This window comes from Cydia fagiglandana, chromosome 13, assembly GCF_963556715.1.
Source record: "Cydia fagiglandana chromosome 13, ilCydFagi1.1, whole genome shotgun sequence".
Lineage (NCBI taxonomy): Eukaryota > Metazoa > Arthropoda > Insecta > Lepidoptera > Tortricidae > Cydia > Cydia fagiglandana.
Window position 1 is genome coordinate 12,188,617 of NC_085944.1, and position 13,971 is coordinate 12,202,587.

Here is a 13,971-nt window from a genome sequence, read left to right on the forward strand (position 1 = left end):
TATGGTTACGCTTTTAATTTAGAGATATTGCAAGATATTTTAGTCCTAGAAATTATAATTTATTCAACCACTTATTTCATAAATTAAATCTACCTTCATTAGATTTTTGTAATTTTTTAAAATAACTAATTTGTAAATGGTATATGGTTACAATGGAACGTAACTATAAAAAAAAATTAAGACTGCGTTCAAAATTAAGTCTATTTTTAGCGCGAAGGATTTTCATTATTTGAAACGAGTCGTCAAATGAATTTGTTATCAATATCCAATTTAATCACCAATTTTAGATTTATGGTGATAATAGAGCCCTCTAAATTTAAAAAATGCCCCAGAATTAAAATACTGGTATTATTTCGTCCGAATTAAAATACTGGTTTTACCGGTAATATCGGTCATTATCGGAGGTTGAATTCGGCGAGCCAAATTGGCATTTTGCATCCGCACGTCCTGATTCGATCGGGCAATTTAATCAGATTGGTGTAAAATTGACTAGTCTGGATACGCCTTAAGATTAAAGGGTCCTGAGGGCCTACCGCGAACCACGTTGGACGTGCTGCCTCCCTGTCACACTTACGTACGAATTTACACGCGCGACAGAGGGGCAACACGTCGAACGTGATTCGCGGTAGGCCCTCTGTCCTCTGTACATAATGGGCCAGCGTGAGCCAGTCTGGGGGACGCATTTATGCGTTAGAGAGACCAAGTGATATTGCTATCTCATTCTACCGCGTGGCTGCGGCCCTTGGACTGGCCGATTTAAAAAAACTTAAGAAAGATTAGGCATAAAATAGTGATCACCTATTACTACTGCTAGGCTAGACACCAAAAGCTGTGGCCGCATGTCAACCGCATGTACTAAACTTTTAGCGACTCGACGAAATCGTGGAGTGAGCCAAGCCTGCCCAAAAGTGAAAACTGAATTCATTCGTGAAACAATCCAACAGGGTCTAGTCAAGAATACGGCAATGAATTACATCAACTTGGATACAATTCCATTGTTGATGTTGTTTACATGATTTCGCTGTTAATATGATTGCCTATGCCACTGAGCTATGCTATGATGTAATTTTATCATGAGGAGAAGTTGACCTTTTGTCATTTTGCTCCCCACACTGATAAGTGAACGCGACCGTTTCTGATAACTCAACCAAACGTCATTCGAAAGTTTACGCGTGTTGGAGACGGCAGGGTCTTGTAAATAAATCAAGAAATCGTAATTAAGTTGCAATAATTATTTTATTTAGTCTTACTACTTAGCAACGCTACATTTTGCTGTTAAGTTTAACGTTTATAGTTTTTAACGATATTGTAGCATATAAAATCGGAATAAATCGACACGTGATTGTTCAGTATAAACAAGTGGTCGTAATTTGTTGTGACCGCCGACTTTAAAATGGTTGATCAGAAAAATGTACTAGTGATCGGTAGCGGAGGCCGCGAGCACGCCTTGTGTTGGAAGTTGGCGGATTCGCCGTTCGTTCGTCAAATTTACTGCGCGCCGGGTAGTGTCGGAATTTCAACTACAAACAAAGTTCAATCTGTCGATCTCGACATCAAGAACTATCCAGTAAGTTTCCAATAAGAAAAATAAACATAATATTCAAAAGAATCCCAACTCAAGGTGTTATTATTTAAAGAAATATTTATACACTTCAGAAACTGGTTATGTTAACATGTGTATGCTAGTATGCTAATGTAAAGATCGTAGTTTTAAACTTTTAATTGTGTACTTCTACGAGTGTTCTCTTGCATATAGTGTAGTGGAATGAGTAAGTAATAAATAATGTATGAAACAAGTATAGGCAACAGTGGATATACATTTGAAAGAACAAAGGCGAACTTGTTCATATAAGGGATCTCCTGCGAATCTACTAGAAGTAACAAAGTACAGAGGCTAACTTGTTCCTATGAGGGATCTCCTCGAACATGCCAGAAGTAGCATAGTATCTTTTTTGTTTTGTATTTATTTATTTTATATTCTTTAATTTATCTGGGAGCATATACTTATACACAAATGTGTCATTTAAAATTACTTCAAATTCCTTCAAAAATAATTTTATTGTTGAATTTTAGAGTTTGACCAACAAAAGTCTGCAGCGGATTTGATAGCCCACACAGTGCAAGTGTCATTTATACATCATAATTTCATAGAAGTTTGATGTTTAAAATAACACTTTCACTGTGTGGGCTATCAAATCTCTTTCTCTTCTCTATCAAGGCTCTTTATTTTATTTTATTTTCTTTTCCTTTTGTAAGAATTTGATATGTTTTCTGAAAGAGCATATCATATTTGTATGATTTCATGTACATATATGTTTTTTTTATTTTATCAAATTTCTATAAAGTTATGTACTCATTGAGTATAATTGCATGAATTCTATAGTAATTTAAATTGTATTTTTTCTTAATTACTCGTAATGCATGTTAATCATAAGATGTAATAATGTTTTGAAAAGATGTGTCTCGCCGAGTTTGTTTCCTGGTATAGTTTGTTGGGATACCCTCCTCCAATTGAGGGGGGATTTAAATCTACTTGGGGCAGAGGTGTAGGGTTGGAGCTGGTAAAGGTTTATTTGACGTTCATAAGTGCCTTGTAATATGCCTACTTGAATAAACTATTTATTATCTTTATCTTATCTTAAATCCGCTGCAGACTATTCTTGGTCTGACTCTAACAGTTAGTGTAGTGTAGGTAATACACTACTACATTATTACTATAGATCTCATCACAGGGTCACTATGTGACAAAACCCCATCCTTTAAAAAAATAGATTGAAAAAAAATACCAGTCCATGTATAGATAAATAAATAAAAATAAAAATGCCATTTATTTCTGGGTAATAGAATCAAATATAAAAATGCAATAAAGTATAATAAACTTGTTTGTTAACATTTTCAGTGCCAAGAACCCAATAGTCGGGTTCATTTTGTATTGGCTCTTGGCACTGAAAGTATTTACTTGTTGCTACTGGTGGGAACCTATAATTGGCTCTCTGTTACTTCCATAAATTTCTGTTGTGCAATCGATAGCTCTTGGTTGCCTGAATATTAAATAAATAAATAAATAAGTGTTTCGTGAACAAAGTTTTGTACGGAACACTAAAAAGTGATCTATTGCCAATTGAATTTTAATGGTATTAAAACATGTTAATTATATTAAGAGATCAACTTGCTTATTAAGCGAGTGACAGATAACCTCCAACCTTCATCTTGGAGTAGATATGTTGTGAGACATATGGAGCTTGACTGGTGGCATTCAAAAACAAATTATGTAATGATAAGACTATTAATTTTCATAAAAAAAAATATGATAACAGATGTTTTTTGTATAATTTTTCCATTGTTATTTAATCTTTCCGCAATAATAAAATATTGTTTTAGACCTTAAGCCTGAAGATACTTCACAGGGGGTTCCTTTTCAAATGTTGCTCCTATACACCATAACATTTGATGCATAAATCTATTGCTATTTAAAAAAAAATATGTTTTCCTTGATATTTGCATTAATCTTTTTTTTTTAGCTAAAGAATGAGTTACAATAAGAATATTTGGCCAACAGGCAATAACTTTACTTGCTACAATGCCAACTTACGATAATTAAGTTTGAATGAAAAATATTATTGTATTTTATGATATATGTCATAATAAGGTAAAGATTAGCACCTTATTTTACTGAATGAACATCAAACTTACCCATTAAAAAAACCTTGTTTCTTATACTTCTCTAAACATTTCTCCTTCAGGTACTAGCACAATGGTGCAAAGACCACTCTATCGACCTAGTCCTAGTAGGCCCCGAGGACCCACTAGCCAACGGCATAGTAGACGGACTGACCTCGCACGACGTGAAGGTGTTCGGGCCCACGCAGGCCGGAGCCCAGATTGAAGCCAGCAAGGACTGGGCTAAGGGGTTCATGGCGCGTCACCAGATACCTACCGCGCGGTATAAGTCATTCACGGATGCTGCGGCAGCTAAGGCTTTTATTAATAGGTATGTTGGTTGAAACTTTTCTCCTCATTTTTGTAGAAGTACTGTTGTATGGCTACAGAATATACATGTAATTTCATATGTGTGGAAGTTGCTTGTATGTATAGAGAAATCCTTATTTGTTCTTTAAGGTGTTGACACAGCACATCCTCGTCTTTCTATCGAGGGCTGGCATCCATCCGTGGGTATATGATAAGGTGGTATGCGCGTGGTTAAACACCAACCTATTGTAATTAAAGAATCTTAACGCTCAATTCATATATTTGACAAAAGTAAACCTTACTTCAATGGGCAAAGGTTGCTTTTAGTGTGACGATCGTGTATTGGCTTCGCTACACTCGTCTTAATAAACAACAATTTGAACGAATCGCGAACTCCAGCCACCATTAACCCGCGACCCGCGTAAACAAAGCCTGATGAAATAGGCCAATGCCAAGTATTTTTATATTATCAATTTATAATGTTTTCCGCTGTAGGAATAAAGAGATAAGGGCAGTCTAGACTTTGATAAAGGGCATAAATTTATGAATGTTCCTGGCCGCTTTTTTTCATGTCAGATGACTTATTCATATACCTATATGTTGTCGAAGAGTGGCCTATACTCAGCAGCACCTCTAGCACATCTTGCATCCGCGACTTAGACCGCGACTCGAGTCGCCATTCCCGCAGCTGTCAAATCTGTCGATTTCCGTAGCATAACTTGTACCCGCGACTGCAACAGCCGCGTAGAGAACTCAAAGTCGCGGCGCGACTCGTCAGTGTTACCCGGCGAAATCAAAGTCTAAACAAATCGATATTTGCAAGTGGCAACACTGAATCGGAAACCAGGGATGCGCTAAATCATTCGTTCTTTGGTGGTAAAAAATCTGGTTTTTTGTCGATGGTTAAGTTTTTCCTGTCAAAGTCAAGGAACTTCCAAATTTTGTCAACATTTAATTACAGGAAAAATATGAAAAAAATGTAAGTAATAGAGCCTTATATACTTAATATTGATAATATTCCTTAAAATATATATTGTTTAAAAATTTCTGTTTAATAAACCTTTTAAATAAAATATTTTTGTAAGTAACTATAATTAATGGAATTGCTATTATTGGTTTTGTTCTCATATTCCTGTTGTAAATAGTGTTTTATTTTTCAGAATAAGTTCAGCATTATCCTAGAGTTCCTAGACACGATTGATATCCCAGCACCCAAAGGAAAATATTGTTAACAGGAACGTGCCAACGGGACCCGAAGTGGAGAGTCAGGAAAAGAAACACACTAGGCAAGCTTGTAGGTTTCAAACGTGGAGCCTTTTCTAAATTAACTAAGATCTGAGAAGCGCTTTAGCTTTAAGAACACCACCGAGGAAGTGAACTATTAATAATAACCCTAATGGTTATGGCATACCTATCTAAGCTGCCGCAGTAACTCTCAAATAAGTTTCATATAGTTTTTCTTGTGCCAATAATGGATGGCATGTGTGTGTACTGTGTGTTTATGATTTGACAAATTGATATGAAAAGCTTATTTCATATTCCTCGATGAAGTCATGACCATATTTTATTGTTTTGTTTACAATACAAACCAATTTTCTTTCCAGGGTGATATTTAATTGTCCTACGCCGCATGTCGAAGAAAAAGGAAGAGAGAAAATACTTTTCAAGGGTAATAAAGAAGATTCTTACAATTTCTCTATTGTGGTTCTAGATGTTAATATATATTAGGTTTAATAATAAGAAGTCTAATATTGCAAGAATATATAAGGCAAAGCAATATACTATTAATTTAAATATTGTTTTTTTTTTCTCTCCTGTATTTTTACCTGAAAAGAAACAAAAATAAAGTAGGTAGGTACCTAGAACTTCTAGAAGCCATGATTAGCTCCCCAAGGCCCACTTCATACCTAATGCTGACAACAACGTATCATAGCAATGATCGTATCAGGCCCTGTCAAACATGAAGTGAAACATCTAGAACACGGGTATGATCTAGAGGAGTTTCAATATGGTAGACCATATGATAACCGTACCTATGCTACGCAGACTATGACATGAGCGTAACGACTCCTTCAAAATATTGTTGGTCGGCTCGGTCCAGTCACGTCACGGTATGGTGTTGGCAGGGGATGGAATGGTTTAGTGGGTGATAGTGAATAGAATCAGGCGTTACTTTGCGGAAATCCATATTAATTCAAACTAAAATATTACTTTGCTAATCCGCGAAAAGATAACGTGCTAGTCAATCAGTGCTAACCCAAAAAAAAAAATACGCAAGTAAGCATAACGGGTTAGCACTGATTGACTAGCACGTTATCTTTTCGCGGATTAGCAAAGTAATATTTTAGTTTGAATTAGTGGGTGATGACTGATAATATTTCATACAAAGCATGATTTTGAGCCGGACATGATCCTGTTATAGCCACGTATTACATCATTCTGTTACAGTACGATGCAGCGGGCACAGGCCACATGTAGGTATGTTTTGTTGAAGTCGAGGAAGGTTCCAAACGGTACCTAAATAGTAAGAGATTGTTGAAATTAGACATCTAACCGTGATCCTAAATATTACTACTAAGACTAAGGCTTACTTAATAAGTTGGATAGTTTGTTTTGAACATTTGTACCTACCCACCTCATCGGCTTCGTTTATGTAGGTACAAGCAAGCGGGCTCCGTTGTTAGGTTGATGAAAGTTTTGTGTAAGGAAGTCAGGATTACTTTTACAAACATACGAACCTGAATTGAAATTTAAAAATCCTACATATGTAGCTATTTACTTAATTGAGTACCTACAAGCTAGCTGTTTGAAAGTTGTTAACATGATGGGTGTGTTGTGGTACTTGTAGGTATCACCGTGCATAATCATCGATATAAGAGTGCGTAAAGCGCATTTAGTGATTGTTCCACACTTCCTTATTCCTTAGGGCAATAAGTTATTATACAAATTATATTATTACATAATATATGAAACTTGTTTTTAAGTTATAATTATCATGAGTTTAGTCAAAAAAGTACAAGCAAATCACCCGCGAGAGCGAGTCGCGTTATAAAGTGGCGTAGACTTCGACTCGCGGATTGACATAAAGACGAGAGAATATTTTGTCTCTAAATAGGCAGTTGTGCTACGGATTTTAGTTCAAAGTCGCGATCGTTGTCATTTTCTGACAGTGACACCTGATCGCGAGTTTGTCGCGGCTCTCGCGCGTAAGTTGTGCTGCCAACACGCGACAAGCCGCCAAGTCGCGCCGATCTGTCACTTCTCGCGCCTGTCGCGGCCAGCACCTCTAGCACATCTTGCATCCGCGACTTAGACCGCGACTCGAGTCGCCATTCCCGCGGCTGTCAAATCTGTCGATTTCCGTAGCATAACTTGTACCCGCGACTGCAACAGCCGCGTAGAAAACTCAAAGTCGCGGCGCGACTCGTCAGTGTTACCCGGCGAAATCAAAGTCTAAACAAATCGATATTTGCAAGTGGCAACACTGAATCGGAAACCAGGGATGCGCTAAATCATTCGTTCTTTGGTGGTAAAAAATCTAGTTTTTTGTCGATGGTTAAGTTTTTCCTGTCAAAGTCAAGGAACTTTCAAATTTTGTCAACATTTAATTACGGGAAAAAATATGAAAAAATGTAAGTAATAGAGCCTTATATACTTAATATTCCTTAAAATATATATTGTTTATAAATTTCTGTTTAATAAACCTTTTAAATAAAATATTTTTGTAAGTAACTATAATAATTGAATTGCTATTATTGGTTTTGTTCTCATATTCCTGTTGTAAATAGTGTTTTTTTTTTCAGAATAAGTTCAGCATTATCCTAGACACGATTGATATCCCAGCACCCAAAGGAAAATATTATTAACAGGAACGTGCCAACGGGACCCGAAGTGGAGATTCAGGAAAAGAAACACACTAGGCAAGCTTGTAGGTTTCAAACGCGGAGCTGTCCCCTTTTCTAAATTAACTAAGATGTGAGAAGCGCTTTAGCTTTAAGAACACCACCAAGGAAGTGAACTATTAATATTAACCCTAATGGTTATGGAGTACCTATCTAAGCTGCCACAGTAACTCTCAAATAAGTTTCATATAGTTTTTCTTGTGCCAATAATGGATGGCATGTGTGTGTAATGTGTACCTAACTGTTTATGATTTGACAAATTGATATGAAAAGCTTATTTTATAGTCCTCGATGAAGTCATGACCATATTTTATTGTCTTGTTTACAAACCAATTTTCTTTCCAGGGTGATATTTAATTGTCCTACGCCGCATGTCGAAGAAAAAGGAAGAGAGAAAATACTTTTCAAGGGTAATAAATAAGATTCTTACAATTTCTCTATAGTGGTTCTAGATGTTAATATATATTAGGTTTAATAATAAGAAATATATAAGGCAAAGCAATATACTATTAATTTAAATATTGTTTTTTTTCTCCTGTATTTTTACCTGAAAAGAAACAAAAATAAAGTAGGTAGGTAAGTACTTAGAACTCCTAGAAGCCATTATTAATTAGCTCCCCAAGGCCCACTTCATACCTAATGTTGACAGCAACGTATCATAGCATGATCGTATCAGGCCCTGTCAAACATGAAGTGAAACATCTAGAACACGGGTATGATCTAGAGGAGTTTCAATATGGTAGACCATATGATAACCGTACCTATGCTACCTACGCAGACTATGACATGAGCGTAACGACTCCTTCAAAATATTATTGGTCGGCTCGGTCCAGTCACGTCACGGTATGGTGTTGGCAGGGGACGGAATGGTTTAGTGGGTGTTGACTGATAATATTTCATACAAAGCATGATTTTGAGCCGGACATGATCCTGTTATAGCCACGTATTACATCATTTTGTTACAGTACGATGCAGCGGGCACAGGCCACATGTAGGTATGTTTTGTTGAAGTCGAGGAAGGTTCCAAACGGTACCTAAATAGTAAGAGATTGTTGAAATTAGACATCTAACCGTGATCCTAAATATTACTACTAAGACTATGGCTTACTTAATAAGTTGGATAGTTTGTTTTGAACATTTGTATCTACCCACCTCATCGGCTTCATTTATGTACAAGCAAGCGGGCTCCGTTGTTAGGTTGATGAAAGTTTTGTGTAAGGAAGTCTTAGGATTACTTTTACAAACTTACGAACCTGAATTGAAATTTAAAAATCCTACATATGTACCTAATTACTTAATTGAGTACCTACAAGCTAGCTGTTTGAAATTAAAGTTGTAAACATGATGGGTGTGTTGTGGTACTTGTAGGTATCACCGTGCATAATCGATATAAGAGTGCGTAAAGCGCATTTAGTGATTGTTCCATACTTCCTTATTCCTCAGGGCAATAAGTAATTATACAAATTATATTATTACGTAATATATGAAAGTTGTTTTTAAGTTATAATTATCATGAGTTTAGTTAAAAAAGTACAAGCAAACCACCCGCGAGAGCGATTCGCGTTATAAAGTCGCGTAGACTTGGACTCGCGGATTGACATAAAGACGCGAGAATATTTTGTCTCAAAATAGGCAGTTGTGCTACGGATTTTAGTTCAAAGTCGCGATCGTTGTCATTTTCTGACAGTGACATCTGATCGCGAGTTTGTCGCGGCTCTCGCGCGTGAGTTGTGCTGCCAACACGCGACAAGCCGCCAAGTCGCGCCGATCTGTCACTTCTCACGCCTGTCGCGGCCAGTTGTGCTAGAGGTGCAGTGGGCGATAAAACGCTGATATGATGATTTGATGATGGTGTCTCACTGAAAGTATTTAATTAATGTAATAGTTGGCAAACCGCTCATGTTTTCGCTTTAGTTAAAAATACAATTACCTATGGCCACAGAATAAATAATAGTACTAAGTACAGAAGACTCACTCTCTAACAAAACGCGTCTGTTACGATCAGCACAGATATGGCCGCTAGGTGGCGACAGCGCCACGCGCGGCTTATGGCAAACCCCAAAATTGGGGCCGAACGGATGTACTTTTAGCTACCTGTAGCAAAGCGACGAAATCGCGGAGTGAGACACGCCTGCTATGGCTCTATTGCAGTCACTTTGACCTACAGCGGCTAACGTTTCTTCTGATTTCCGACCACTCACTAACGTAATAACTACCTATAATTATTTGTGTTTCAATCAAGCTGTGATCTTATTTCATAAACAAGATCACTAAGTATGCTTATATTGGTGATACCCACATTCAATTGGAGTTGAATAAAAGCAAAGTGGACAACTATTCCTTTGCTGATATTAAGCTGACTCTGCACGTATTAAGAATGTTTTTATTTCTATTTTTAGCGCCAACTATCCAGCATTGGTCGTAAAGGCCTCCGGTCTCGCGGCCGGCAAGGGTGTGGTGGTCGCCGCCACAAAGGAAGAGGCCTGCCAAGCTGTGGACGACATCCTTACCGAGGCCAGGTACGGCGCTGCCGGGCAAACTGTCGTAGTTGAAGAGCTGCTGGAGGGAGAAGAGGTTTCGGTGAGTTAGACAGCAACAATCTTAAATGACCATTAAAGGACCTTAAATCTTTGCAATAAGGGCTAGAATTGCCAGTAGTCTGGACGATAAAGTAGGTAATATAATATAAAGCCCATTTCAAACCCCCGCGCCCAAGAAGGATTGCGTAGCGGCTTTCCTCTGCCCAACTCTGAACTTTTACCGAGCTTCTAGTGGTTAGTTTTCTAAAAAAAACTCGAACATTCCTCTACCAACCCACTAACCTGACAAAGGACCAAACATCCTGACGTATGGCAACCCTAGATAGCAGTGACTCCAGTCAGTACAAGAATGAGCGGAGCGAATTTTATTAATGTTAAATGTAAATACAAATATTTTGCTATCACTATGTACCCGACTTGCAAATAACTAGCAATGAAATGATTGTGGTTATCAAAGTTCAATAGACTGTATTTGATGAGTTAGTCTACCCCAATAAATAGCGTGGAACAATCTACAGTTCTACACAACTGTTATGTAACAAACATTACCTACATAGTATCTCAATACAATAATCAATTGCATGTTACTGCCTACTCGTTATCAAAGCAGTCAGAAAGTTCCATGTTATTCTGATGCAGATCTTAAATGTAGAAACATAAACAGTATCGATACCAATGCCAACTGAATTGTTGTATAGTTGTAAAGTTATTTGACATGGCTAAGGCACTTTGGACTTTGAGTTCATTTGCATAAAATCTATATTAATAAGTATCAGAAATATTGCTAACCTTTGACATGTGACCAATTGACCATGCACGCGCGGAGTATATAGATTAATCTGTAAATGTAGGTAGAAGTATAAAGGTATAGGTACAATCTATAGTTAATGGTAGACTAAGTAATATATCTACTTACATAAATACGTACACATAATCTGGTTTATAAACGCTATGGTAACCGATCCTGACCGATTACCGCAATGAAACTAGTTCTCTTACTTACTAAATCTAGTAGATCCCAGTTTGGCTTTATAGGCAGCAAAAATTTTATGGTAACATTCCATTTCTAACCGCAGGTGCACTACCGGTACTGAACGCGTCGATGTCATTGTCAATTTCCATAGTAAAATGAACAGTATTGCAGCTGTCGTTGGAAATGGAATGTCACCTTTATAATAATGATTAGGCGCCACGCCAGCATAGCTAAAAGTCTGTTATACTGGACACAATATTAAATAAGTAAAATAAGAATCACCCTAGCTCGAGATTGTACCCTTTTAGAATCATCCGAATCAGGGATGTTGCGGATGCAGATTTTTTGACATCCGCGGATGCGGTTGCGGATGACAAGATTTGGTACTTAAAAAACGTCAAATATTACATTTTTAGCATTTTTTATTTAAAAAAACGAAAGGTTTAGTAGTTGAGCAAGAATATAGGTGCATTTTATTTAATAAACTGTAACTTGGCCGACTTTTCGGGATCTAGACGATTTCATTATATATAATGACGAAATTACCTAGCACTTACGCCGCCGGCGCCGCCGCTAATACGTTCCTGTAACCGACTTGGTCGACATCCGCATCATGCGGATGCTCCGCATAAATTTTATGCGGATGCAGATGCAGATGCGGATATTGAAAATAATGCGGATGTTCCGCGGATGCGGATGCGAATATCCGCAACATCCCTGATCCGAATAACCGAATATATCCATAGCAAAACTAGTGGGATGGGTCCAAGAGGCTTTTGATGTCGCTCTGCAGAACCCTAAGTTTGGTGCACATGCACTCGATTATAGCAACAATTTATCTCATAACTCTCATAGAAGAACAAGTGCTATATCCAAGATAAGGCTAAGCATTGCTCCTGCTTTTAGATTACATTTAATGTTGTAGCGTAAGTTACTATATTTACATAAATGATCTCATTTAGAATTAAGTTCCCATATTGTACGCCTCTCAAAGGCAGGACATGAAGACCTTTGTACCTACATTATAATAACATCTCTGTAACTCATGACCAACAATAAATATTTTGATTGATTGATTAACCATGATTCAGATCACTGCAATGAGATTTGCTATCGAATCAAATCAGCTGTAGTTACCGTATTGTGAAACGTTAAATTATTTACTTCTACACAGGGGTAATGCATTATGCATTATGGTAATGCATTATGAGTTATTAATTGTATTCAATTAAATTGACCAAATTGTTATGGAAATAAGAGACCCCCACAATATCTTCTTTTAGCTTCGGCGCCTAGTCAGCGCTATAGAAATAGGCGTCGCTGCGCACTTGCGCCACCGTTACATCGAGCAGCATCCACAGTGTTGGCTAGACGCCGACGCTCAAAAGACGCTAGTGTGGGTTCTCTAAAGGGATAATTCTACAAATCACCTTAATTGTCTATACCGTTTCCGTCAAGACAGGGTTAAGTGGTTATCACCAGGGGTCGGACAAAAAGTGCGGATGACGTAAAAATGACGTAATCTTGCACACAGGATGATGTTTGAGTTTGTATTTAAACTTCCGTGTGACATGTAGTAACAAAGTAGTATTAATGAAGTAACAAAATAATCGTAAATAAATCCATGGAATTAATAATACAGGTGGTAGGGTGATGTAGTGAATAAAATAAATTTCACGAATATGTAAATGTCTTTTAATATTGCTTACCTTCGTTGGTATATCTTGATTACAGCAAGAGCAGTATAGTAGTGGACCCTATAATGGACGTGGAACCAGTAATGGGACAAAAAAACATAATTCCTCTAAAATAAGTATCTAAAAGTAGTTTATAAACACTGGCTGTATATTATCATAAATAAGAGTCCTAGAGCTGTTTCAGTTTGAAGTTTTATTAAATTTGGTTGTTTTTTAAGAAATTGGCGTCAACCTAAAAGTTGTCGTGTCACTGAAAAAAAATACCACTACGAATTCTTAACAACTTCGCTAAGAGATGTGAGTTAATTTATAAAATTTTAATTAATTAATACTTGATGAAAACTAGAATGTGTTTTGTTAATTGCATTTACCATGAGATAAGGTATAACAACACACTATGTTGTGACTCCACCGATGTAAAAAAATAGTGGTATTTGGCCCAATCCCATTATAGGAGCTGTAGAACTGCGTACCTCCTATGATGGGACAAATGACAGAATGATGCTTGCTATGCCATCATTTCATGTTTAAACAATACATAAATAAAATGTAGTTAAAAAGAAATATGTCAATCAGGAGGTATTCTCGGACTTCGGATAAATTAATATCGTTTTCCCAAACTTTTATTTAACTTGCCCTGTTAGTTAGTGCGGGTCCAATCTCGGTAGCTGAATTTGAGCCACTTTTCGATTTCCGATTCAGTTGAAATTTTGTGTAAGTACGTAATTAAGTATGCAAATCGGATGATAATGCAATATTATGATAACATGGACCTGATCTAATGATGGAGACAGGAGGTGGCCATGGGAACTTTATCGCATTAAACCCTAACTAATTGTGTTAGGGTATATTAGAATTGTCTCGATGGATCTAATACAATAATAATTGAC

General features: G+C 37.0%; 1 protein-coding gene and 1 long non-coding RNA gene across 3 annotated transcripts in view; both read left to right on the forward strand.

Annotated features, from left to right (window-relative positions):
* Positions 1 to 1,152: 1,152 nt before the first annotated feature.
* LOC134670295 (trifunctional purine biosynthetic protein adenosine-3) overlaps positions 1,153 to 13,971 on the forward strand; it is a 48,842-nt gene continuing 36,023 nt past the window's right edge. Inside the window, exons 1-3 of one of the 2 annotated variants that reach the window (XM_063528040.1) lie at positions 1,153 to 1,567; positions 3,744 to 3,991; positions 10,271 to 10,451. In XM_063528040.1, the coding sequence (XP_063384110.1) occupies positions 1,394 to 1,567; positions 3,744 to 3,991; positions 10,271 to 10,451 (603 nt within the window). In that variant the 5' untranslated portion in view covers positions 1,153 to 1,393. The remainder of the gene's footprint in view (positions 1,568 to 3,743; positions 3,992 to 10,270; positions 10,452 to 13,971) is intronic. The other variant, XM_063528039.1, reaches the window with a different exon arrangement.
* Positions 4,603 to 6,130, forward strand: LOC134669810 (uncharacterized). Its single transcript, XR_010098985.1, has 3 exons — positions 4,603 to 4,948; positions 5,130 to 5,263; positions 5,574 to 6,130. It is a non-coding gene; the product is annotated as an uncharacterized LOC134669810 (long non-coding RNA).